Source organism: Phodopus roborovskii, unplaced genomic scaffold (assembly GCF_943737965.1).
Source record: "Phodopus roborovskii unplaced genomic scaffold, PHOROB, whole genome shotgun sequence".
Taxonomy (NCBI): domain Eukaryota; kingdom Metazoa; phylum Chordata; class Mammalia; order Rodentia; family Cricetidae; genus Phodopus; species Phodopus roborovskii.
Window position 1 is genome coordinate 347,581 of NW_026125554.1, and position 26,678 is coordinate 374,258.

Here is a 26,678-nt window from a genome sequence, read left to right on the forward strand (position 1 = left end):
CGGGTCGGAGGGGTCAAATGGCCCCGAGCCCAGCAGGAGGGGCTTGCTCCTGGCCTGAACTTGGCTGACCTCCGTGGCTTCCTCTGGGATCCCCGGGCCTCCCCATCCCTTGAGGTAGTGCGTGGGGGAGCAGCTCGCTTCCTGTAGGAAGTTTGTGCGGGTGGAGTGGGGAAGGAGGAGCCGGAGGGGCCTTGACCCGAACCAAACTTACTTAAGCAGGGAGTTTGCCCAAATTGAGTGATGTGGGAAATGAACCAAATATTGTTTCTCTTGTCTTCCTAATTTTTTTTAATGTTTTACCTGTGTACCTGTGTGTGTGTGTGTGTGTGTGTGTGTGTGTGTGTGTGTGTGTGTGTGCATGCTTAGTACGCCTGGCAAACTCCTATTCGTCCCTCAAAATCCTTGGCGACTCACCACATCCTGACTGCTTCCAGTATTCTATTCTCGGTATCTGAAGGGATGAGCCATCATGCTTAGTTGGGGGGGTTGGGGATCTGGAACCGTAGCCCCCTGCAGTAAAGACGGGGATAGGGAATGCAGAGAGCGTGGGGATGAAGGAAGGGGCTCCCCCCACAGCTGGGTCCTGATGGTGAGGAGACTACAGGAATAGACGGGGGTCAGTTTTTCTGTGTAAATCTGAACCTGCTCCCAGAAGGACTCACCAGACTGTGACTTCCAGAATCTTCTAGATGACTTCCTACAATCAGAGCAGTGGCGCCGGCCCCGTTGGTGGAACTTTGGTGAAAGAGGTGGTGAGTTGGCTTCCTCTCTTCATAACAGGTTGTTGGAGTTTTTTAAGATTCTCATTGTCCCAGCCTAGTCTGGAACTCGTAACTCCGCAGACCTAGCTAGGATGACAGCCCCGCACAGCGTCTGCACCTGTGACCCCACAGTGCAGGTGAAAATAACTAGGGAAGGGAAGACCGGGCCAGGCTTTCCCAATGTCTTCCACTGCTGATTAACACTAGGCTTCACCTGGCCAGGAGTGCAGCGTGAGGACCCGCCCGTGGGCGTGGTCACGGTGGAGCCCCGCCTAGAATCCGCCAGTGAGGGGCTGGGGGCGTGGTTGGTGTAGAGCCACGCCTACCATACTGATACTGATCCTGCCTTCCATCAGTTAACACTAGTACACTGTGATTAAAGTCGGGCTTTAATCCCAGCACTTGGGAATCAGAGGCAGGCAAAGCTCTGAGTTAGAGGCCAGCGCAGTCAGGGCTGGGTAGTGAGACCCTGTCTCGAAAAACACACAAAAAATCGGTTGATATTCCCTCCTCCCTTTTCTAGGGGTCAAGGACATGCTAAGACACATCTGTGTACTGGCCTGTATACTATGGTTCACTACCCCCTTGGGGTCATATATCCAATAGTCCTCATATCAGCTATTTACTTTGTGATTAACAGTAGCAAAGTTACTTATAAAGTGGCAACAAATTTTATGATTGGGGTCACCACAACATGAGGAATGCTGTATCAAAGGGTCGAACCATCAGGAAGATTGAGAGCCCCAGTGTAGAGCTAGAAGGTTCTACCATGCCCCCTGTAGGCTGGTCCTGTACCCCAAGAGTGACTGGGCACCTTGGGGAGGTGTCTGGGAGTTGGGGGTGCTGCTAGCTTTTTGGTTCTGACCTCTGCCGGTTCCAGCCTTGCAATTACTCGAAGAGGTACTCCTCCATCATTGGACAGCTGCCTGAGGAGCTCAACAGGTGAGGCTTCCCTGGGGCTCCATACCTGCCCAGGGTCTGCCCCCCCTCCCCCAGAGAACCAGCCATGCAGTGGTAACCAGAAGAGCAGGCTGGCTTCCAGTGAGTTGTCCTTTTTGGTTCGTTTTTAAGCCAGGGTGTTGATTTTTGTAGTGGTGCAGGCCAAGATGGGAGGGTGCCGAGTTCCAGGCCTGCACCAAAGCAGATACAGTGGTGATGCGCCTGCCTTGCATGTGTGCAAAAGCCCTGTGTCAGACTTACACTTAGGAGTTCTGCACGGCATTTCCCTCCATGTATAGATTAGGTGACTCAGCCTTGGGGGTTCTGCCCAAGGGTACATGCAGGGACTTGTTCTAGAAGGATCCTCAACTATTTTCCCCCCTTCAGTATCCTCTCTGAGATGATGGCCCAGCTAGACAACATCTCCAACCTGGTAAGCCATCCTGGTGTCAGGCAGCTGCCAGGCATAGCTGTGACAGGACTGGGGGGGGGGGGTGTGGGCAGCAGGGAGGCGGGCAGGGCCTTGATGGCTGCTAGAAAAAGTTGGACTTGATTTCCCATTGGAAACAATATATAGTAAGTAGTATTTTATTTAAAAGTATTTTAAATAAAAGTACTTTATTTAAAAGTAGAGATGCACATCTGTCATCCCAGAATGGGGAGGTTGGAGGCAGGATGGGCCTCTGCTATAGTTCAAGGCCAGGCTAGGCTCCAGAAACCTCTGTTAGGATCAGAGAAGGGAAATAGTTTTACTCAGGGTCACACACACACCCCTCATCTGCTGTGATTTCAGGTGTCCAAGGTCAATGAGTCCTTTGAAGAACACCACAAGCAGGTGAACTGGGGACTTCTTCTCTCCCAGGGAGGAGGGTGGAGATAGGAATATGGGGGTCTTTAATTCTGGGGAGATGGGAGCCACAGAGGGCTGGAGACAGAGGTAGGAGGGAGTTGATTTATAGAGTCCTCACATCTAGCTGTGGCCGGTCCTCCCTGCCCAGGTCCCAGGTGCTCTGGAACTCCTGAGTAAGGGATTCACACAGGTCCCATGCATGAGGGGGAGACAGGCCTCCAGGGGGGTGCTGGGCTCTCCTCCCCCAGCCCTACCTCCTGCCAAGGCACGTGTGTCCTCATCCGCCTCTCTCCTGCCACCTGGCCCCTTCTCAAGGCACTGGCAGGAAGGCGGCCCTGCTCAGGGCCAGATGTCACTGGCTGGGAGCCAGGGCCCGGACTGCAGCTCAGTGAGGAATGGGATCGGGGTGGGTGGGCAGGAAGCCACCAGAACATGGTTTTTCATTCAAGATGCTTAGTAGCCTCAACAGCCACCTTTCGCCAGGCCAGCAAAGGTGCCAGGGAAAGAGCTAGGACTGGGGACGGAAGGGATGGTGGGTGGATGCCAAGAGCTCCTGGCAGGGTCTTAGGGTATCGGCTATAGATCAGGGTGGTCAGGAAGATGCATTGAGTAAGTCAGCCGGAGTAGAAGGGATGCTCTTGTTTGGGAGAGGGACGGGTGTCCAGGCAGGAGGAGGAACAACCCTCTGCAAAGGCTGGTATGGGAACAAGAAGGAGGGAGGCGGGGGGGGGGGGGGGAACTACAGAGATTTCTGGACCTTGACTCCACCCGGTGAGCAGTAGGAGCTCTGAAAAGCTGTAGTTGGAAGAGCAAGGGGACTAATCTGGCCTCAGGTGCAGTGAAGGGCGAGTGGGGGGCAGGGCTCTAGTCGTTGAGGGAATGATTGACAGGTACGTGGGGCCAGCCACTACAAGCAGCTTGTGATATCCCAGGCAGCTCCCCACAGCTACTGTAAGGATTCAGGCATTATGCTGGCCTGCCCCTGTCACCTAGCAGAATGCACTCAGGCAGTACCCTGGTCAGCCCAGGGTTCCATGGCTACAGTCTGCACGCAGAAAGACCCCTGCCCACTCATGCTCTCTTTCTGGCTGTTCTCCTGGGGCAGACAGGACGTTTTCTGTCTCCCTCTTCTCTTCTGTCCTCTCTCTGTCTTTCTGTCTCTTTACCTTATTTTCTTATCTCCCCGTCAATAAAACTTTAAATATGAGTCGCATCTACCTTCAGGTCTCTGTTTCCTGTCCACCCACTGTCCATCACCCACCCTGGGACTGGGGATCTGCTGCGACCTACAGTCCCAACACATTCCTTATTCCTAACAGCTCCTGGCTTCCCCATTCCCCTTGATTTAACCGCCCCCCAGCCTCAATCCCTGGTCTCTGCAGCACATCCCCCCTCTCCCCCGGGAGCAGCAGGAGGAGCTACAGCTCTGCCTCCATTCACACTGAGCGCCAGGCGCACTAAAGTGCCAGTAAATTGCACATTAATGAGCCAGGGGGGACCGGGAGGGCTCCCCTGGGCTTTATGCAGCCCAGGCAGGCTGGCACTGCCCTGGAATCCATCATCTCCTTCCTAGGAGGCAGCTCCCTGGGTCCCACCCTCCATCCCAGGGGGCTCCCCGTCCATGGGGAAGGGGGTATCTGCAGAAGCTCAAAGGGGAAGGAGCAAGGCTGATAAAAATAATATGAAAATTAAAAAAAAAACCCATGGCTGTGTCTCAGTTTCCCTATGTGCAAAATAACACTAAGGCCTTTAATCTGTGTTGAGGAGGGGCCCCTGGGCCTTTGTACATCAAGGGCTCCAACCTGAGCTCTGTTTGTGCTGTTAATTGCTTTTTTGGTTTAAGTTTTTTATTTTGAAACAGTATGTCAAACTCTGTATGTAGCTAAGGATGATCTTCCTGCCTCAACCTTTGTGGGGAAGGGTGGACAGGTGTACACCACTGTGCTTGGGTGTGTAGAATGTGGTTTCTCCCCAGGTGCAGAGCTTGCCTTTATACAGAGGTTGCCAAGTGCTGAGCATTGCCACATGCCCCCTATTCCACAGTCAATGCCTGCAGTGAGGTTCAATCCTAATTTGTTCTAGGTGGAAAACTTCTTTCGGCTGATGGAAATCTTCAACAGGTCCCCCACCATCCTGGAGATGGTTAAGGTGAATACCCACCCTGGAACTACAGGGGACAGGTACCAGTGGGTAATGTCCTGTTACTCACTAGCCCCACGAACTCTTTCCTGGCTGTCCAGGTCTCAGCTGAGAAAGAAACCAAGCAGGACCCAGATATGGCCCCCCAGGACCCCAAACTCAAAGCCACTCTGGGATCTCAGCCACCCACCAGACCCCGGTGCCTCTCAGAGGCCGAGGAGCAGCAGGACCCACAGCCTGTGTGGGACAAGGAGCCGCAGTTCTGGAGAGACACCCTGACCTGGGAACTCTGGAAACTTTTCACAGAGAACCCACAAGGACAGGAGGGTGAGGATCCTCACTCTCAGGTTGAGGGGAACGCCTTGGGTGTCTGGGGAAACCTCATTGCTCTCCATCTCCTCCTGCTTGTCACAGGGACAGAGAAGCTGCTGGGATTGGTGAGTAACTTGGCTGGGACCCTGCCCCCCCCCCATTTCTACAGTGTTCCCATCCATCACCTCCTACCTCATCCCTGCTCTCTGACCTCTCGGGGATCCTGGCCCCAGCCAGGAAACCTCAGGGGTCTGCTGGGTCTCCCTGTCAATACAGTTCTGTCTCTCAGGAAAGGAAAGACTCTGTCTCTCAGGAAAGGAAAGACTCTGACCTGAGTGAATCTGAGTTGGAACTTGAGCCTGAACCCAGGCAGAGGAACAGCCTGAAAGATTTCGGTAGGAAGGTGGGGCCCCGGAGGAGCGGGGCTTGGGCCAGGCCACAGAGGGGTTCCTGAATCTTGCTGTCTCCACACAGACACCATCCTAACCGAGAGTCCCTCAGATCTGCTTGGTGGTTCCCAAAAAGACATCAGCCAGCCCCAACAGGGGACCCAGGTGAGCAGGGACCCAGATGCAGACATGGACTGGAGGTCACAAGCCTGGGGGTTACCCTCTTTCTTTGCCCCACAGGGATCTTCTGGATGTGCTGGTCCATTCCTGAAGCCCCTGTGAGTAGTGAGAGAAGGCTTCCCTCCGCCCTGTCCCTCCATCTTCCACCCCTGTCCTTACTGGAAGGGCAGGGGAGGGGTTGACAAGAGGCTTCTGCAGGGTAAAGGTGCTTGCTGACAAGCCTGGGCCTGTTTTTGATCCCTGACTCCCACAAGTTCTCCTGATGTTGCCCCCACCCGACCCCCCCTCCACACACACACCAATTCAATAAGTAAAAGGTAATAATTTTTAAAGGGTTGGAGACAGAATTTCTCCCTTAAATCTCAACACAAGTTCTCCTAATCCTGCAGTTGGAGGGAGTCGACTTTGAAAAGGGAGTATAATAATTAGGGTCATAAGAAGGTGCATAGGAATTTAGTCTAATTGGGCAAAGCATTTTAGATAAAGTGGGGAAAGTATATGTGGCTATAGCAAAAGTTGAAGAGTGCGTTTCCTTGACTCAAAAGGTGGAAGCAGGAGGATCACGAGTTCAAAGCCAGCCCTGGCTACATAGGGAGTTCAAGGCTAACCTGGACTAAGCAAGACCCTGTCTTAAAAAGCTCACACCCTGTGCTCCCTGTCACCTCACACCCTGAGCCCCTGTCCTCAGATCCTGGGATGATGAAGAGTTGGAACACAGCTGGAAGAGACCTGGCACATCACTCTGGCAATCCAAGAGGCGCTCTGTCCCTCAAGGCCTGCAGAAGGTTCGAGTGCTGAAACATCAGGAGCTCCTGTTGGCGATGGCGGTGAGCTGCTTCACAAGGCACGTCTTTACCTGTAGCCGGAGTGGCATCAAGGTGTGGAGCCTGGCAAACCATGCGACCGAGGATGAATTCCCCGAAAGCCACTTGCAATGTGGCGTCCAGGTGACAGGCAGGGAAGGTGTCTGGGGTGGGGTCTGGAAACCACCTGCGCTGATGGACCCTCACTCATGGACACCATCCTCTGCAGGCCAATGGGGCATACCTGCGCACCTGCCTACTGTCTTCCAACAGTAAGATCTTGTATGCGGGAGGGCACAACCTGCCCGGCGTGAGTGTGTGGGACCTGACGGCCCCGTCCTTGTATGAGAAGTACCAGCTGCCCTGCAAGGGCCTTTCCTGCCAGGCGCTGGCCAGCACGGAGGAGAACATGGCCTTTGCTGGCTTCACAGATGGCAGAGTCAGGATTTGGGACCTACGGAGTCAGGGAGTGGTCAGGTGCGATACAGGGACAGGAGCAGTGATCTGAGATCTGAAGACCATGTCTCCTGAGCATCTTCCTGGCCCAATGCCCCTTCACCAGAGTGGAGCCACACCCCCAGCCCCTCACTGGGGGGTTCTAGGCAGGGCTCCACCCTGACCACACCCTAGTCCTCTTTTTACCTTTTGTTTAGGATAAGTATCTCATGTAGCACAGGCTGCCATAGAGCAGAGGATAGCCTTGAACTCCTGATCTTCCTGCCTCCACCTTCCAAGTGCTGTGTGTGCCTCACTTACTTGGATGGGGCATAACAGGGGCTCAGGAAGGACAACCTGCAGAAACCTGTTCTCCTTGTGTCAGTAGGTTCCTGGAAATGGAACTCAGGTCACCTTTTCCCACTGAGTCACTAGGGAGCCATCTGGTCAACACCTTCACTTTTATTCATTTTATCTGACTATGTCTCACTGTGTAGATCAGTCTATCCTCTGTCTCCCAAGTGCTGGGATGTCAGGTACAAACTGCTAAGCTCTTTTCAGTTTTTACCCTGAGATTAGAACATGTGAAGCTTGAAAAGCTCCTAGGCCCAGGATAGCTCTAACTTGCAATCCTCCTACATCAGCCTCCTGGGTAACTGGGGTGGCGGTTTTAAGTCACCATGGCCATCTTTGGTTCTCCCGTCTCCTTTTTGAGACAGATTCTCACTATATACCCAGGCTGGCCTAAGATTTCGTGGTCATCGCCCTGCCTCAGCCTCCTCAGTGAGTGCTGGCACACTCATGGCACCTTTTAGGTGCAGGGACTTTGGTATGATGTCACTGTTCCCTTCTTGCAGGTTGGGTTGGTAGCAGAACTGGGGGATCTCAGGGATGTGGACCCCAAGACTAGGCTTAACCCCTTTGCTGTTCCTCCGGCTAGGGACTTTGAAGGCCCTGTCAGTGCAGCCAAGAGCCTCGTGGTCAAAGATGACAACGTCTGGACAGGAGGTCTGGATGCTTGTCTGCGATGCTGGGACCTGCGGGCTGCCAAGCTTTCTCTGGAGTACACATTCCAGTCCCAGGTACACAGACCTGGCTGGGGCTGGATGGGCGTGGACCTTCAGTTTAGAGGACAAAGTGGACTCAGTGTTGGGGGGAGGGAATATCCCAGGTCAGCTCCGTTGACTTTTGACAAGACACAGGGGTCCTTAAAATACCTTTTGTCAGCCAGCCAGGTGATGGTGCTTTAATACCAGCAGTTGGGAGGCAGAAGCAGGCAGATCTGAGTTCAAGTTCAGCCTGGTTTACAGAGCGAGTTCCAGGGCTACACAGAGAAACCCTGTCTCAGAAAGCAAACTTTTTCATAAGTGGACATGGTGTCAAAGACTGTCATCCCAGCACTAAGCTAAGACAGGAGGATGAAATCGTGAACCTATTCTGGGCTACATAGTGAGGCCTTGTCACAAAAAAAAAGGGGAAGTGGGCCCACGCAGGGCTCAGTGGTTAGAATGCTTTCTTAGGTGCAGGGTCATATCTCCAGCATTGTGCCCCACTACACCTGATATCCCAGGGACTGGGGAGATAGAGCTAGGAGGATCTGAAGTTCAAGGTCATCAGCAGCTACACTGGGGCCTAAAGGATAGCCTGGGCTACATGAGACCTTGTCTCAAAGACTATCATTGCAAATGTTTTATGCTGGAGTTCAAAGCCAGTATGGGCTATGTGATATGAGTCATTACAATAGCTCAGGCTGTAGAGTTGAGACCTTGTCTCAATAAAACCAAAAAGGGAAACAGATTCTTCACTGTCTTATCTTAATGTTGTAAAGTTTATGGCCCTCTGTCCATTTCAGATTAGCAGAGGGCGGCATGGGGACCATGACGGGAAACAACCAAGGTGACAAGTTCTGGGACCCTTGCCACCTGCTGGGTGGGGGTCTGATCTCTACCTCTGCCCTGTTCATCCCAGATCATGAGCTTGACGCACAGTCAGCGGGAAGACTGGCTGTTGCTGGGCCTGGCCAATGGCCAGCACTGTCTGTATGACAGCAAGAAGAAGAGCGAGGCGCTCACTGTGGGCTCCAAGGACAAGACCATCTTAGGCCTCAAGTTCTCCCCAAATGGTAAGCAGACTAATAACAAGCTCGCACCGCAGTCACCGACTTTCCAGATGGTTCCGCTGTCTAATCAATGCTTACTCAGTGCTTTGACACCCCAACACCTTTTATTTTGGTTTCTCAAGATGGGATTTCTATGTACCCCAGCTGTCCTGGAACACTCTGTAGACCAGGCTGGCCTAAAACTCACCAAGATCCTCCTGCCTCTGCCTCCCAAGTTGCTGGGATTATAAAGGTGTGTGCCACCACTGTGCTCCAACATCTTCTATTGATATAAACAACCCATAGAGATCAGAAATTCAGGGTCATCTTTGGCTACGTGTGGAATTTGTCTAGCCTTGGTTAGGAAGAACTCTTGTTAAATAAAACACCAAAATCAAACACAACAAAAGGCAGATCTAGAAAACTTTATTCTGCCTTTTTTTTTTTTTTTTTTGAGGAAGGGTCTCAGCATCTCAAACTCCTTAATCCTCCTGTCTCAGCCTTCTGAATGCTAGATGACAGGTACTTGGCTTCCAGATAAGTGAGTGGGTGGGAGATGAGTGAGTGGGTGGGGTCTTCTGTAACCTAACTGTCCCTCCACCTCCTCCCAGGCCAGTGGTGGGCGAGCGTGGGAATGGACAACCTTGTCACCATCCACAGCATGCCCACAGGAGTGAAACTGTTCCAGGTAGTCCTGGGCAGGGTGGGACCCTCAACAGTATCCCCATGGGGGCCAGTTCTAAGTTCTGGGTGGGGAGGAGCTGACTCAGGTGGGCCCCATGGGCTCACTCAGCCTGCTATCACACAGGTCCCTGAAACTGCCACTGTCACATGCTGTGATGTGACAGCCAATAACAGGCTGATTGTCACAGGATCGGGGGACTGTGCCTCGGTGTACCAGATCGAATACTGACAGCTTCCATTCCTATCTTTTCTTCCCCCCAACTGCACAGTGGTAGACGTGGGTGGGTGTGAGAATCCCATGGGTGTACCAACCCTTCATCACATGTAATAAAGCAATTGAGAAGGCAGAGATTGTCTGTTCTGTCTTCTGAAGGGATATTGCCCCATCCCTTTTTAACCCAAGTTCTGGAAGGACTTTGTGGCTCTGAGCCTTCCAACTTCTTGATCACCTTTAATCCCAGCACTTGGGAGGCAGAGGCAGGAGGATCCCTATGATTTCAAGGCCAGCCTACTCAACAGAGCAAGTTCTGGGGAAGCCAGGACTACATAGAGAGGCCAGACCCTGCCCTGTTTTGTTTTTAAGAGAGCTAGGAAGATCATTCAGTTGGTAAAGTGCTTGCCAGGCAAGCCTGGGGATCTGAGTTCAAATCCCTTGATCCCATGTGAGGGAAAAAAAAAAAAAAACCACTGTGGCAACCTGTGACCCCAGCTGAATGCAGGTGGAGAGACACCTACACTATGCCATCAAGACCCAGGGATCCTCCTATCGGCCATGCCAGTGAGGTCAAGACACTGTTTTGAAAATCAAGGTAAAAACCAATAGCAGCTGACACCCAGCTGGCGCCAACTTGTGCACACTTGACACACACACAAAAGGAAAGTGAGTCCATAAATAGTTATATTTCCCCAGTGCCTCCAGCCCCACCCAACCAGGAAGGAGGGAGCCAGGGTGTGAGCAGAGGGAAGTGTCCAAGTGGCCCTCCTCAGGCAGATCTGATGATGCAGGCAGATGGGCTTAGTACACCACCTCGTACACAGTGGCCTTCTTGTCCCCTGAGCCCGTCACGATGTATTTATTATTCCTGGAGATGTCGCAACTCAACACAGAGGAAGACTCTTTGGACTGGGACACAAAAAGGAGAGGTGAGGGGCAGCCATGTGGTTGTCACCACATTAGTTCACAAGCCAGAATCGGGGTGCTCTGGCGGACAGTAAAGGCTGATGGGTGTGGGTGTGGCCAGCGCCTTCTAGCTGGGGGCAAGCATAACAGGTGACTCAGATATGGTACCCACCTTCAGATGGCTTGAGGCTACAAAGCACACATTTACAGCTGCCCTGCTTTGCCCTCCTCTGAATCCCACTCTACAAACCAGGCTAGCCTCAAACTAGCCATGCTCCTGTGCCACCCAAGTGCTGGGATTACAGATCTTTGCCATTATGTCCCAAGGTGTCAGTGGTATCCACATCACTACCTCAGAAGATATAACAGTGCTACTCAGGATTGGAGGATGGTGGGGAAGATGGCAAATTTGGGAGACAGCTATGTTGTGTCCAAAAAAAAGGCCCAAGAGACTTAGAAGCTGCTGTCAAAGCCCAGAGCTGACCAGGGAGAGTGCTCACACAGCACATGTGAGGCCCTGGTTCCATCTGAAACATCACACACAGCCTGCAGCATTACACACACGCCATCCCACCATGGGGTGGCTGAGGCGGGACTACCTAATGAAATAATGTAATGGCAATAATCCAGAGGGAAATGCAGGTGCGGACTGCGGAGGGAGTCACCATTGTGAAGGAGGGGATGAAAAACCCCAGCATACCCATCGAGGTCCATTCACTTCTAGGAATATCAGTCATGAACTGCTGGAGCATGGCTCTGACACTTGCCACAGCATGGACCCCAGGGCCATCATGCTCAGTATGCAACCCAAAGTGTATGGGGCTCCAAAAATGAAATGTCCGGAAAATGCAAAGGCAGCTGCCAGCTGGGAAGGATGGGTACCTGAAAAATGCTGGCCCCATACGGTGTCCTCCAGGCATTAAGCAAGTTGTCCTTGCCAGTGCTCACAAACCATCGTCCTGGGAAGGGGACAGAGAGGAAAGTGGTAGTGACAGACCAGGACCTCCCAGGGCAGGAGCTCTGCACCTGAACACTTTGAAACTCCCTCCAGCCTGATATTCTGCAATGTCAAAATGGCTGAGAGCTGCCAGTCAAACCCCAGATCACTGGCTACCTTTGTCAGAGAAAACGCTGGGGGTGGGTCTGAGGCAGGAGGATTTCTGTGAGTTGAAGGCAGCCCAGGCTTCCAGGAACATTGGTGGCACATGCCTTTAATCCCAGCACTCAGGAGGAAGAGACAGTGGATCTCTGAGTTCGAGGCCAGCCTGGTCTACAAAGCTAGTTCCAGGACAGGCCCCAAAGCAATACAGAGAAACCATGTCTTGAAAAACAGCAAAAAAAAAAAAAAAAAAAAAAAACAAACAAATTGGCTGAGTCTTTTTTGTATTGGCAGGTAGCATGAGGAAAATTTGGTTTTGGTTGTTTTGTTTTTTTTGGGGGGGGGGGGTTCAAGTCAGTGTAGCTTTGTAGACCAGACTTGTCTTGAACTCAGAGATCTACCTGCCTCTGCCTCCCAAGTATTGGGATTAAAGGTGTGTGCCACCATCACCGGTGGAAAACTTGTTTTATAGCTGGGCAGTGGTGGTTCATGCCTTTGATCCCAACACTAGGGAGGCAGAGGCAGGTGGATCTTAGTGAGTTTGAGACCAGCCTGGTCTACAGCGTTAAGTTCCAGGACAAGTCCAAAGCTACAGAGAAACCCTGTGTCAGAGAAAAAAAAAATATCTTTGGTGTGTGGAGATCAGAGGTCAACATGGAGTGACTTCAGTAGCTTTTTTGTTTTCCAAGACATGGTTTCTCTGTGTAGCCCTAGATGCACTGGAACTCTGTAGACTAGATCTATCTGCCTCTGCCTCCCGAGTGCTGGATTAAAGGTGTGGCCACCTCACCAGGTCTGGTACGTGCTTTTCTTTTTGTGAGACTTCTGTGTGTCTGGGCATTTACATAAACTGGCCTTGACCTCCATAAGCATTTAGGTTGACAGGCCAGGGTAAATGGTTCTAATTAGCTGTTTTGGGGTGTCCCCCCATCCCTCGGCTGTCCCTGGGATCTCCCCAGCCTGTACCACAGGAAGCGAATTTGAGTGACAGCACGCAGCTCTCGTGCAGACGCAGCTGGTACTTCTCAGGCTTTCGAACATGCAGGACCTCCACATGACTGCTCTCCATCCCGACAGCCAGCCAGTCCTGATTGGGACAGTGACCCAGCGAGAAAATCTAGGGCAGGACAGAAAAGCACTGAGACCTAGGAATGCCTCACATCTCCTATGGAGACAAAAAACGGTGGCTCAGGGTCCAGGGATCCAAGTCCTGCTTCTGAGTAACTGGGGTTCTGAACTGAATCTCTGCCGCGGTATTATTTTGGATTTTTCAGATAGGGTCTCACTATGCAGCTCTGACCATCGTAGAACAAACTCTGTAGACCTCAAACTCAGAGGTCCACCTGCCTCTGCCTCCCCGTGCTTAGATTAAAGACATGTGCCAACAGGCATTGTGTTTGGGGCAGGATCTCTCACTGAACCTGAAGCTCGCCTATTCAGCTAATATGGTCCTCCAGCCAGCACCGGGGTCCCCTTGTCTCCACATGCCAAGGGCTTAAAGGCAGTTACCATTATACCTGGCTTTTTATGTGGATTATGGGGATTTGAACTCAAGTCCTCATTAGCTAGGTAAAAACTTTGCCCACCCAGCCAGCTCAGAGGCCCTGCATCCTGTTCTGTCCCGGGCCAGAGAGAGGCACCCTGAGGGCCCGGATTGCGGGTGCACCTGGGAACTGAAGTCATGCTGCTGAAGCTGGCGACCCTCACGCAGGTCCCAGCAGCGCACAGTATTGTCCAAGCCCCCAGTCCACAGCCGGGTCCCGTAGTCCGATATGTCTATGCAGCTGGCCCCGTCTGTGTGGCCCTGGAATTGCCTGTGGGTAGAGGGCAGACGTCCACTTCCACCTGTGCATCCCCCACCCCACCCCACCCCGGGCCGCCCCACACACCTAACCATGGCCTGGTTCTGCAGATCCCAGACCACGATGTTGCCATCGCTGCAGCAGGAGAAGCAGACCTTGGCGTCGGGGCTGACTGCCAGCGCATAGCAGGCTGGGGCGGATGAGGTCAGCTCTGCCTTGATGCGCGGTGTGGGTGCTGCCAGGTCCCAGATGGACAGGGTGCTGGCTTCGCCGCCCACGATCAGGCTCTGTCCATCCGGCAGCAGCTTGCAGGAGCGTATGTAGTTGTCGCGGTTCTGCCTCAGTGAGAAGCAAGCCAGGGCAGGGTTGGGGCCACCCAGATCTCCCCAAAACCCTCCCTGACCCTACAGCACGCTCATCCCCTCAGGCCCCGCCCTGAGCCCGACCCAATCCTGTCCCTCCCCACAGACCCCGCCTAGTCCTGCAAACATCATCCAGCCCCATCCAGGCCTCGCCCTGGCCCTACAGATCCCGCCCAGTCCTTTAGGTCCCTCCCTGGCTCTGCAGGCCCCGCCCGGCCCCTCACCAGGCAGTCTAGCTGAGCCACAGGTGTCTTGCTGCCCGACTGGCTCACGTCCCACACCTTCACGCAGCCTTTGCCGCCCGTGTACACGTGCTGTGTGGAGCCGCTGATGGTAACAGCGCACACCACCTCGCCATGGGTCAGCGTGTGCAGCTGCCGCGCGTGGCGGGGGATACCCGTGCCCACCAGGGCATCGGATGGGAAGGGCACCGGCTGCATCTGGCCGTCCGCAGACACATGGAAGGAGTAGGCCCTGCGGAAGCCGCAGACATGAGTGGGCGACTCAGCCCACCCCACCCCAGCACAGGTGCCCTAGATGCCAGTGTGTTCCCAGGAAGACAGGGACCCATGCCCCTCACATACCCTGGAGATGACACAGCCCACATGCTACTCACGGCTTTGCCCCGGGGATGCCAGGCAGGGAGATGGATGAGCCTCGGAGATGAGGGTGTGACTCAAATGCCATCTGCCAGAAGCCAGAGACGTGACCCGAGGCAGGGGCGTCCAGCACCCCCTCACCCAAGCACGTCTCTCCCTCAGCCCCTCCCCAAGGAGGCAGAAACACTTGCAAGCTTGCTACTGTACTTTTTAAATAACTTCTTGGGCCAGGCTTTTTAACCTAGCCATATTCTTCTTGATTTTGCCCATTTTGCCCACAGTAGCATGTGCTAACCTGGGTGAGACTCAGATCATCTACCCACACACATGCTGAACCAGGCCCCTCCTGTTTCCCCTTTTTCTTTTCCTCTCTTTTTTTTTTTTTTTTTTTTTTTTTTTGTTTTCTCTTTGCTTTTCACTTTTTTCAAGACAAGGTTTCTCTGTGTATCCCAGGCTGTCCAAGAACTCACTCTGTAGACCAGAATGGCCTCAAACCCAGAGATCTGCCTGTCTCTGCCTCTAAAGTGCTAGGATTAGAGGTGTGCACCCCACACCCATTCATTTTTAAGTGGTGTGGGCTGGTCTTGAACTCCTGATCCTCCTGCCCTCAGCTCCAAAGTGCTGGGGTGACAGGTATGGACCACACACCCAGTTAAGTGGTGCTGGGAACGGCACCCAGGGTCTCATGCATGCTGAGCAAGGGCTCTACCACTGAGCCCCAGCCTTAGCCCCTCTCTTTACTAATTCTGATTTCATTGGATGAAGTAGGTTTCTCCCTCTGACATCCTTCCCAGAGACCCAAGGACTCACCAGGGGTGAGCGTCCGTACACGACAGGGCTGCTGACCTGGGGGGACAGGTGGAGGCTGACATAGGAGCTGGGCATGGAGAGGTCCCCATTGAGGGTGCTGTGGGAGGCCAGGCTGAAGGACGAAGTGAAGGGGCTGGACAGGGTCAGGGGACTCCTCAGGGCTGAGTGAGAAGGGCCAGGACACACATTCAGACACCCAGATCCCATTTCCCTGTCCTTCAGTTGATGAACTCCTACACATCCTACAAAAATCCAAACTCAGTGAGAAGAAAAACCAAGGCTCAGAAAGGTTGGGCAACTAGCCTGAGGTCACACAGCTGGTGAATGCCCAGGCTTGTCTCCCTGGGCTTCAGTTTCCTAGCCTGAGCAGTAGCCAAAACAAGAAGACTGAGGCCCAGAGACAGGCAGCACCTACAGTTCCAGGTGATGAATGTGGAGACTAGGTCCAATCCATCCGCATCTCTCACCCTTTCTTAACCTTTTCCATTTTTTTTTTTTTTTTCAGACAGGATCTTACTGTGTAGCCCAGGCTTGCCTGTAACTCACTATGTAGCCCAGGCTGGCCTCAAACTTGCAGAGATCTGCCTGCCTTTCCAGTGCTGGGGTTAAAGGCCTGTGCCACCACTGCCAATTCTCTCGTCCTATCTACTTCAGGGAGTCCCTCTGGAACAGAGTATGCCAGGCAGGCGGGGACTCACCAATGCTGTCTGTGGATGACGCTGGCTGAGTGGCCAGCTGACAGAGGTGACCCGCAGAGCTGGGCCCTGGGGTGGACGCATCCTGGGGTGGAGAGGGACCACATGACCTGGAGGCAGGAGTGCCAGCTGGAAGATCATTCTGTGGAGAAGGAAGGGTTACTAGTCACTGCGGGAGCCGCTCTAAAGTCAACTGAGTAAAGCAGACAATGCCCAGCTCATGGTGCAGGTCCTCAGTGGATGCACAGCAGTCAAAAGCCCTATGGGCCTAGGTCCATGGTGCAAATACACCCTCAGGAGTGTGCATGTGAATTGGGTTCATAGTAGAGGCTACATGCAAAGAGATGGGGACTTTTGAGGACAGCAATGTGCCACCCAGAGATCATGACAAAGTTGGAGGTGATTGGGCTATCAAGATGGCTCAGTAGGTAGAGGTGATTGCAGCCAAGTCTGACAATCTATTCAGTCCCTAACACCCACATGATAGAGTAGAAAACTGACTCCCCAGCGTTGACTTCTGACCTCCATGTATACACTATGGCACTTGTATACATACATACACTTTTTCTTTTCTTTCTTTTCTTTTGAGACAGGGATTCTCTGTGTAGCCTTGGCTGTCCTGGAATTCACTGTGTTCACTCTGTACACCAGGCTATCCTAGAACTCTGAGTTCTGCCTACCTCTGCCTCCAGAGTACTGATATTAAAGGTATGCTCCACCACCGCCTGGCTAACATTTTTTCTAAAAGTGTTCTCTTGGAGCCCAGTGGTAGGCAGCGTGAGTTCAAGGCCAGCCTGGCCTACAAAGTGGGTTCCAGGACAGCTAGGGCTACATGGAGAAACTCTGTCCCAAAAACAAAAAACAAAACAAAACAAAAAAAAATTTTAACTTAGAGCACTTCAGAGCAGAGGCAGGGAGATCTCTTTGAGTTCCATGCCAGCCTTGAGTACATAGTGAGACCATGTCTCAAAAAACAAAGAAACTGACAGACAGCCAGCACAGTAGATCCTCTGGCCCCAGAGGTCCTTAGCCCCAGGTGCAGCACATCACCAACTCTATCCCTAGGGCCCCAGGGGAGATTGATGAAAGGGGCTGCCAGCTAGGCCTCTGCTTTTAGGAGGCGAGTTTTGGGAGTCAGGGCTCAGGTAGCCTTCCTTGGCTAGCCCTGAGCTGACTGTCTACAGAAGATGATGTTAGACTCTAGGTCTTCTGGTGACTCTGGTGGGCTGAGGGATGCCTTTTGGGGCTTCTCCAGCCATTTGGAGCTGCCCTGCACCCCCAAGGTCTGCCTGGGTGGGGAGGAGATAACAAGGGACCCCACAACTGCTGGAAATTGCCATGGCAACCTGCAGAGGCCAGAAAGGTCTAGATCATTTCTCACCCTGGGTAAAGTGGAGGGCACAGGGTCTGAGCAACACCCAGGAGGGAGCCCAAGAGGGACTTCCGGGGACATCTGGGGGAGGCCTCTGCAGGATTCCAGGAGCACTCAGACTAGCCAGGACCCAGTACTGGGGGGGGCAGTGTCCCCACAATTGCAGGCAGTGAGTGGCTCAGCTCAGTCCTCTTTCTTTGCCCAGCTTGGTCACCAAGTTGCTTTTAAAGTGTCTTCTGGGGGAAAAAAATGACGGCCCCAAAGAATCATGGAAAAAAGTCAGGTATGATGAATTACCTGTCTCCCCACTACTGGGGACTTAGAGACAAGAAGTGCGGGATTTCAAGGCCATCCTAGACTATATGAAAAGATGGCAGCCTCAGAAACAAAACAAAACCAAAAACCAACAAACAAAACCAAGCAAACAAAAAATGAAAGCAAGCAAACAAAACCAAATGAGAAAATCTAGACTGCCCTAGCCTGGCTGATCTGTTGATTGCACTATTTCAAGACCACCCTGAAAGAATAAAATGGGTTTCATGCCCCCCATACCAGGGCTAGGTCTTTGCTTCTGGGAAGTGGTGAGCCCAAACTGGAGGCCAGGGAGGCTGGGCTGTCTGCTAGGTCCCTGCGGGCAGCCATGCAGAGGGGTACCTTTCCACACGGGGTGGTCGCAGGGCTGGGTGGCTCTGAGGGTTGGTCCTGAATTCAAGAACGACATAGAGTAGGGAATGAGTAAAAAGGAAGAAACTTCCCCAGGGGCTATATGACCCCCCCACTCTGCAGCAAATGGGGTTAGCCTCCTGGAGGCTGGGGAGTCTGAAGCCACGGAAATGGGTCTCACACTCCCACGGCAGGTTCTGCACTGTGCTGTAGCAGCAGGCATCCCAGAGTGCCCCAAGGGGTCTGCCCACAGGTCTCCAGGCTGACCCTGCCAGAGACAGACAGGAATTCTCTCCCTCCCCTCCCTTGCCCAGCCCCAACATCTCACCTCATCCACCACCAGGTTGTAGTCACTCTTGTCTTCATCACTTTCCTTAAGGGGAGGGGGTGACAACAGCCTGTCATGCCTCTGCCTCCACACCATGCCCAGCCCTCTTCCCACCTCGGCTGAACACAACTGGTCTCTCAGGCAGGTCTGTCTGTCCACCTCTGACTCACCACCTCCCCTGCACCCAGCCTTGCTGCCTGCAGGGAGCCTGACCATCCTCATCCAGAAAGGCACCCTTAGACCTCACTACTTCTGCTGTGTAACCTTCTCCGGCTCTCACTGCCCTCTGGAGGAACACCAAGTTCCTGCTTCAATCCCAGATGCTGAAAAACGCCTTTCCCGACTGGACAAAAGGATAGATCACACTTGGATACACGGGGAGAAGCCAAGGGCACAACCTGAACCAAACTCTACAGAACGACTGTCACTGGCTTCCCCCACCCCAAGCTCACTATCCCTTGTGCTGCTGAGGGCGGCACTTGGGGTCTCCTGGCAGCCCTCTGTCCCTAAGCCAAGGCCCCAGCCCCTCACTGGGGGATTCTAGGCAGGTGCTCTCCCTCTCCTAGCAATACCCACAGTTCAGCTCACGGGTCCCCATTGGCTACAGACACTTAGCAGTGAAGCCTGGCAGGACAAAGTGTCTTTTGATTGGCAGGTGCTGCACATGCAATGGGAGGCTACAGAAGACTATAGAGTGAGAATCATGGACACAGTTCCCAAGAATCTTCTCAGGGGCGAGTCTGGGTCCATGTCTGTTCACCCCAGTTTCTGCTTCTCTCTCATGAACTCACATAAGGCCCTGAGAGACCCTTGTCTTCTGTCCTCTGCTGCTTCCCACTGCCTCCTCGGCCACTGTGTTCCTCCTCCTCTACCAGACTCTCGGGCGGGGAGGGGGAAGCACTCTGCAAGGAGATGAGAAGGGATAAAGGGCATGAGGTGGATTCCCAGACTACATTCTTGTCCAGCCAATACTGAGTGCCTCTCACTGGGGGATTCTGGGTGGGGCTCCACCCTGAACTCTCTGGCTCTGTTCAGATGGGGAAAACTGAGTCCCATGAAAATGCATTAAAGTGTGACTTGTAATCCACCCAACACCCATAGCTAACCCCTTGAGAGTGGGGGATGTGAACCCTCAAACAAAGCTGAGCCAAGCAAGGTGTGTGCCTGCAATGAAGACCCCATCTGGTCTTGCTGAGGCACACCCATTATAGTAGAACTTGAGAAACTGAGACAGAGGTATTGCCATGAGTTCAGTGCAACATGGGCTATAAAGCAAGACTGTGCCTTAAATACATTAAATTAAATAAGCTTGGTGGTATACAATCCTGACCCCAGAACTAGAGGCCGGCTCGTGCTGCCGAGTGGATCCGGTCTTCACCAGGCCCTGGGTTCCAGCCCCAGCACCCTGTACACCTGGTGAGGTGGCTCTGGTGTTGTCCCATGCCCCGCCCCCACAGCCACCACCATCAGCCCACAGTGAACTCACCCTGCTCGCCGCTCTATCCACTGGTGGATAGCAGGAAGCCGAGAGAAAAACAGACAGAATTAGGTGTTGGACCCCAAGGTGCGTGGACAATTCCTTCACAGCTCAGAACCCTCCCAGGGAGATGACCAGAGAGGGCTGGCTGTGTTCCCAAGGGCACACAGCAGGAAACTTGAACCCCAGGGCTGTAGCCCCTATTATCCCTTACCCTCCCCATCATGGTCCCTGCAAGCGTCCCCAGGGGCCACCCACTCACCTCTGGACCCCTCCGCTTCCACACCCACGCGGTCTTCCTTGGCCACAGCCGCCAACTGGGCTTGCGCAGCCAGCGCCCCCGAGAGGGCCAGCAGTCCCGATGCCCCAGTGCCCACCAGACCAGCTGGGCGCGGGGTGAGAGGTGCAGGAGGGGCATGGGACAATGGCTGGAGCTGATTCTGCTGCTGAAGGGGGAGAGGATGGCCAGGGGTGGCCAGGGGGCAAGTGGCAGGGACAGAGGTGAGCTGAAGGCAAATTGGGGGATCTCTGAGGCGGCGGGCTGGGGTGACTCACCCCCAGGAGGCTGTTCAGTTCCCCCACGGTCACCTGCTTGGCTCGATCCACGGCCTGGAGAACCTGCTGCTGATGCTGTGGGTGGAGGAGGCGCTGAGTGGCCTGCAGTGGGCCTTGGCCCAGCCTGTCTGTCTCTGTCTGCGTGTCCCTGTGGCTGTGCGAGTGAGTCTGTCTCTCTGCCTATCTCTTTCTGTCTCTATCTCTCTGCATATGGGGCAGAGGCAGATATTGGTTGTCTTCCCCCTTGTTTTGAGCCTGGGTCTCACAGCCCATGGTCCCCATGCCCTAGAGCTTTCTGATGTTTCAAAGAGCTGTTCACACCAGTCCCCTCTGTCCACGCTGATTCAACTCTCAAAATCACTATACTAAAAACACCTAACAAAAATTACTACCCTGAACCATTCCAAGTGCCTGGCTCAGCAGCATGCAGCTCATTCACATGGCCTTTCTGCCTTCAGCAGCCATCCACCAGAACTTTCCAACTCCCCTGAAGTGTAGAATCTCCTTCTCTCCCCAGGCCCCACTTCCTGACCCCAGACCTGCTAACTCAGGATTGGGGACCGGGTGTCCTGTGTGTGGCCCATCTCACCAAAACATCAGGATACCCTAAACAGGAGGCAAGCTCAGAGAGGCATGTATCCTGCTAAGGTCACACGGCGCAGGCCTGTGATCAGTGAGGTACAAGTTCACCTCTATTTAATCATCCAGAGCAGAGAGCCAGAATTAGGGAAGTGGCTGAGGCAGTAAAGTGCTTGTAATGCAACCATGAGACCGGAGTTTGATTTCCCAAGAACCCCTGTGAAACAGCCAAACATGGTGGTATATGCCTATGAATCCAGCATGGTGAGGAGACAGGAAGGTCCTGGGGCTACTGGCCTGGCAGCTTCCCCAACTCAGCAAATTTCCAGACCAGGGTCTATTAAAAGGGGGTGGGGTAGTGAGATGACTCAGCAGGTGAAGATGAGTGCAGCCAAGCCCTATGACCTTAGTTCAGTCCTTGAAAACCACATGGTATGGAGGAGTGGACCCATTCCCAAAAGTGGCCTCTGACCTTCACATGTTTGCTATGGCCCGTGCACCCCTTCCTAAAAAACAAATAACAGGTTTGCCCAGTGGTTAACAGCGCAGGCTGCTCCCTCAGAGGACCCAGGTTCAGTTCCCAACACCCATGTAATGGCTCACAACCATCTGTGACTCCAATTCTGGTGACCTGATGCCCCCTTCTGGCCTCTGCAGGTACTGCAGATACATGGTACACAGACACGACTGCAAGCAAAACACCCAGACATATAAAATTATATATATACATAAAGCTGTAATGAAAGCAAATGAAGGTGGATGGTACTTGGGGAAGGACACTGAGGCTGACCTCTGGCCTCATATATGTGTATGCAGACACATGAAGAGCAGAAAGTCCCTGGTCTACGCCCTCAGCCAGTGTCTTCTGTCCCGTCCATGTGGCCTCCATTTCTACAGGGCCTTGACATATTGTCTCTTCCCCACCCTCCACGCAGGTGCACTCACCTCCTGCGTGAGGAACGGGACCATCTGGGCACAGATCGCACTGAGCCGCTTTACAATCTCAGCCTAGAGACAAGATGGGTGGGTTTGGAGGAGACAGCCACTTCCACTACCCCAACCCCCAGAATCCTGAGCATTTGCACAGCTGGCTGACTTGGGAGTCATGGCCTCCTGATGCAATGGAGAAATGGAAGCTGTGGTCCTGCAAGTCAGAAACAGCCCCCTCCTCCATCCCTGTGAAGTACTCAGAGATGCAGAAGTTAGGACAGATCCCCAGGCACTGAAATCACTGTCTGAGCCTGGGTGTTCCAAAGATGCCCCAGAGAAGCTGTGTGAAGCGTGTGTGTGCCCAGCTAAACTGCACCAGCTCTCAAGTCTTTGGGGGTGTTCTGTGGTTGTCTCTGATCCTCCACCTGGGACCAGGGGACCAGCCCTCTCATATCAACACTGAGACCCACAGAAATCCAGGGACATATTCAGGTCAGCCTCCCAGTGCATCCCAGCACGCTCTCCACTAGCAGCAGGGAGCAAAGTGTGGGGCTCTGCCATAGGATCTTAGATCTTCTGGGGCACAATCTATCGATCTATTCATCTATGGGTCTGTTGGCTATGAACCTCTGGGGTCAATCTTCACAATATAGAGTATATCTCAGAACCCCAATGCCTCACACTGGAGCCTCAGGAGCTCCTGGAGAGCTATCTCAGAACCCTGAGCCCTCAGAACCTCCAGGGCTAGCTCTCTGAACCTTCAGGGCTAGCTCCAAACTTTTAGGGCTAGCTCAGAACCTTCAAGACTACCTCAGAACTTTTAGGGCTAGCTCAGAACCTTCAGGACTAGCTCAGAACTTTGAACTCCACCTCAGAACCCTGAGGACCATCTGAGAACCTAGGCCCACATTCAGACTCCTAATGGGGAAGAGACTCAGAACCTCACAGCCTAGGAGTCCATCTCAGAACCCTCAGAGACAGACCCAAAAGCCTGTGGTCTGTCTCCAAAACACAGAACCAGGCTGAGCCATGGCAGTAGGCTAAACACATAGACAACAGTCATCCCAGGCTCCCAGAATCTCATCAGGCTCAGACACAAACTACCAACAGACTCCGGGGTTGTATCACAGGCCCCAAGACTCTCAGGGTCCTTCACAGGCTCTCAGGATCCACCACAGGCTCCCAGGTTTTCATGGTCTATCACATATCACAGGTTCACAGGCTTCTGGGGTCCACCACAGACACCCTGGGTCCATCACAGGCTCCCAGGGTCCCTAGCACACTCCCAGGGGGTCTAACATGCAACTGCAGAGATTTGGCTCTGCAATGTAGTCCCTGCTGGAATGGAAGTTGCCTTCAAAACCTCCTTGGCCTACAGCCCAGGCCCTCCTCCATGGGGACACTCTACTCCCTCTACTGTTCCCGCTCAGGCCACTGTCCCTAGATGCTGAGAATACTTTTTGTTACAAGACTAAAATCTCATCCCCTGGCCTTGGCATAGCCAGAGATGTCTGAGGATAACCTCTGCCCCCGCATATGTGCATCGGCCCTTCCCACAGACCCCTGGCTCCCAAACGGTCACCTGTTTATGCATCTCAATGTTGAGGCCGTAGGACATCTCGTAGTACTGCAAAGGAGACAGTGTTGACCAGTGTGGACAGCTGGCTCCACCCTGGGGACATGGAGTCTTGTTCCAGCCTCGGGGGTGGGAGTTTCAGGGCAAGACATGGAAGCAGGAGCCCCATGGGGACCCAGAAGGGAATCCAGAAGGCATTGGGCTCAGAGAGATGGGACAACTGTCCAAGACCGGGGGTAGGGGAGGAAGGCACCCATAGAAATAGCCCCTGATAGCCCAGGCTGCCCTCTTTAGGGAGAGCACTAGGGTGGAGGCAGCAAGGGCAGGGACCCCTACCATCACATAATGCCTTTGCATCTCTGTCTTCTCGCTGGCCAGCTTTTCACACTCCAGCTTGAGGCTGGGCAGGAAGATTGGGAAAAAAGGGGGGGTCGCCTCGCCACACCCCACCTATGTCAGTTTCCACAGTGACAGGTAGGCGCTGCCTGCCCACCCCCCTCTTCTTTAGAAACTGTCTCCAGACCTGAGCAGCCCAGACCTACATTGCTGGGTGGAATCAAACCCTTCCTCAGAGAAGGCTTTCCCAGAACCCACTCACTTCACCTTGAGAGCGCTATCTCCACCAGGAAGCCCTCCAGTTGTCCCAGTGAGCCTCTCTCCTTGCCCTGGAGACCACGCCCCCTCTATAAGGCCCTGCCCCCGGGGGCCTCCCAGTGCCCAGAGATGGGGCCCCCTCACCTGTGGTATTGAGCTTGAAGAAACTGGAATTCCTCTTTGATACGGTCACAAATTTCCAGGACTGAGAACTTGAAAGGCTGGCCGGACTGCAGCGGGGTCTGAGGGGATAGAAGGGAAGGACGCGGTGTGTGTGTGTGTGTGTGTGTGTGTGTGTGTGTGTGTGTGTGTGTGTGTGTGGTGGGGGGGGAGTGAGTTCCGAGCACCAACTGGTAGGGGTCCCCTCCCTTGTCTTCCCCTCCTGCACCCAGAGATTGGGGGGGTCTCCGTACTCACCGGGTGCCTTCCCTGTGGGTACATCCTGCTGATGGACGGATGGGAGAAGGAGCCCCCCAGCTTCGTGGAGGCTTGGGGATGTGACAAGTGGGAAGCTGGGGTGCAGAGGTGGAGCAGGGAAGAGAAATTTAGGGTGCAAAGCTGAGGCTGGGAGTAGAATGTGGGATGTGAGGTGGAGCTGAGGGTAGAATGTGGGGTGTGGGGCGGAGCAGAGGGTAGAATTTGGGGTGCTAATCTAGAGCTGGGGTGCGGCGAGACTGAGGCTGGGAAAGCTGGGAGTGAAGCCGGGGCTGGGGGAGGGATTTTCACGCAAAGAAAGAGCAGCCAGGGAGAGCCTGCCGGGGGCAGGGGACCCAGACCCCGCGTTGCGCCCCACCTCCCGCCAGCGCGCCTGGGTCGTCTGGCCAGGGAACAGCTGCAGCCCAAGCCGCAGGTCCGTGGCCGCCGCCTGGGGTCGGCGCTGGTGGCCGGTGGCCGCGGTAGCTACGAGCCGCCTCTCTCCGCAGGGCTCGGCTGGGAGCCGCGGGCGGGACCCGCCTTAAGGTGGCACCGGTCTGCCTCCTTGGCTCCAGACCCACTGAGGGAAACTGAGGCTTGAGTTAGAGCTTAGTGTTCCCGCCCCACCCTCACGCAAAAAAAAAAAGAAAGAAAGAAAGAACGAAAGAAAAAGGAAAAGAAAAGAAAAAAGAAAGAGAAAAACAAGTTAGGCAAAAAGAAAAAGAAAAGAAAATCTCCTTGGGAGCCCTGGGGGATGCAAGTGTCTTTACTGGCCCAGTAACACGGGGCCCCATGAAGGATGAACACTCTCAACATGAAGAGAGACACACACTGATCCCAGGAAAGGCAGATCCCGGGCTCGCCAGCCAATGCTGCCCAGCTGTGGAGACCTCACTAGTGGCCTCTCAGAGCATCAGGGGTGAAGGACCAGGACAGAGCCCAGGGCAGCCTGACTTGCATGCTGGTGCCACCACCAGTCTACTGTGTGGCCTCTGATCGGACGCGGGTCCAAAGGGACTAGACACCTTAAATTAGTATACAGAAACTCAGGTCTGGGGATCAAACCTGGGCACTAAAACATCTTGGCAGAAACTCCACCCTGACCACACCCCCAACCCCTAATTGGGGATTCTAGACAGGGCTCGGCCCTGACCATGCCCCCAGTTCTTCACTGGGGATTCTGGGGGCTTTACCCCTCCACACCTCCAACCCCTCACTGGGGGATCCTAGGCAAGGGGCTCCACCCTGACCACGCCCCCAGCCCCTCACTGGGGGATTTTAGGCAGAGCTCAACTCCCTGACTACACCCACAGCCACCACCACCACCACCCCCGCGCCCCCCCACCAACACTTGGGGATTCTAGGCACCAAACCATGCCCCAACCCTCCTTTTACTTTTGGAGATGAGGTCTGGATCATTCCCCCTGCAAAATGTAGGTTTGTAATCCTCATGTCTCAATCCTTATAGTAGCTGCTACATCAGGTCTCTGACATCAAGCTTAAGTGTGTCTCCCAGAACTGAGACACCACTTACCACCAGGGAACCCCTCGAGGGACCTTGTTTCCAACTCTGGCAGAACAAGAGAACTCCTACCCCATTTCATAGAGAAGAAACCTCATATCTGCTCCATCATTAAGTCAATCAATAAACTATGCATGTGCCTGGACAACTATGCCCTGGGAAACTGGGCAAAGACGATCAGGATCATGGAAAAAGACCCCTCCTCGTTTGTATTAACATTTGGACTCTGGACAGCTCAGCCAACTACAGGGGACAAGGCCTTTATGGGATCCTGCAGAGGGAGATTGTTAGCTGAGACCCAGGACTTCCAGGAAAAAAGAACAGACTCTGGGAGATGAGCCACGACCAGCCAAGATCACAGTTGGCTGGTCAGGAGCTGCTTGTGCAAAGCAAGACTGTAGACAAACGATGACAGAATCGAACAAACAGGAGTCACTGTTGTCACATGTGCTGACATTGTAGATGGGGCCTTAAAAAGTGGGGGGAGGACAGGAAGTGATAGGAAGAAAGGCCCAGAGGGATAGCACTCTGAGAGTGTGAGTGTTCAGTAACTTCCTGAAGCGCCCCCAACTCCCATCCCCACCTAGAATC

General features: G+C 53.7%; 2 protein-coding genes across 2 annotated transcripts in view; one reads left to right on the plus strand and one right to left on the minus strand.

The window, feature by feature from the left end:
• Window positions 1-501: 501 nt before the first annotated feature.
• Window positions 502-9,937, plus strand: Tle6 (TLE family member 6, subcortical maternal complex member). Its single transcript, XM_051177323.1, has 15 exons — window positions 502-752; window positions 1,642-1,703; window positions 2,088-2,133; window positions 2,494-2,535; window positions 4,633-4,698; window positions 4,791-5,036; window positions 5,315-5,396; window positions 5,476-5,555; window positions 5,631-5,668; window positions 6,259-6,517; window positions 6,603-6,850; window positions 7,749-7,890; window positions 8,777-8,930; window positions 9,518-9,594; window positions 9,715-9,937. The coding sequence occupies exons 1-15, from the start codon at window positions 690-692 to the stop codon at window positions 9,817-9,819; spliced, it is 1,710 nt and encodes a 569-aa protein (XP_051033280.1). The 5' UTR covers window positions 502-689; the 3' UTR covers window positions 9,820-9,937.
• Window positions 9,845-26,678, minus strand: part of LOC127216542 (transducin-like enhancer protein 2) — a 30,703-nt gene continuing 13,869 nt past the window's right edge. Inside the window, exons 6-21 of the mRNA XM_051177244.1 lie at window positions 20,473-20,547; window positions 20,180-20,363; window positions 19,927-19,946; window positions 19,232-19,342; window positions 18,441-18,485; window positions 18,002-18,151; window positions 16,081-16,219; window positions 15,383-15,543; window positions 14,590-14,660; window positions 14,198-14,447; window positions 13,699-13,946; window positions 13,476-13,623; window positions 12,776-12,926; window positions 11,593-11,669; window positions 10,521-10,713; window positions 9,845-9,903 (exon numbers count right to left, since the gene is read on the minus strand). Coding sequence (XP_051033201.1) covers window positions 10,606-10,713; window positions 11,593-11,669; window positions 12,776-12,926; window positions 13,476-13,623; window positions 13,699-13,946; window positions 14,198-14,447; window positions 14,590-14,660; window positions 15,383-15,543; window positions 16,081-16,219; window positions 18,002-18,151; window positions 18,441-18,485; window positions 19,232-19,342; window positions 19,927-19,946; window positions 20,180-20,363; window positions 20,473-20,547 — 1,938 coding nt within the window. The 3' untranslated portion in view covers window positions 9,845-9,903; window positions 10,521-10,605. The remainder of the gene's footprint in view (window positions 9,904-10,520; window positions 10,714-11,592; window positions 11,670-12,775; window positions 12,927-13,475; window positions 13,624-13,698; window positions 13,947-14,197; window positions 14,448-14,589; window positions 14,661-15,382; window positions 15,544-16,080; window positions 16,220-18,001; window positions 18,152-18,440; window positions 18,486-19,231; window positions 19,343-19,926; window positions 19,947-20,179; window positions 20,364-20,472; window positions 20,548-26,678) is intronic.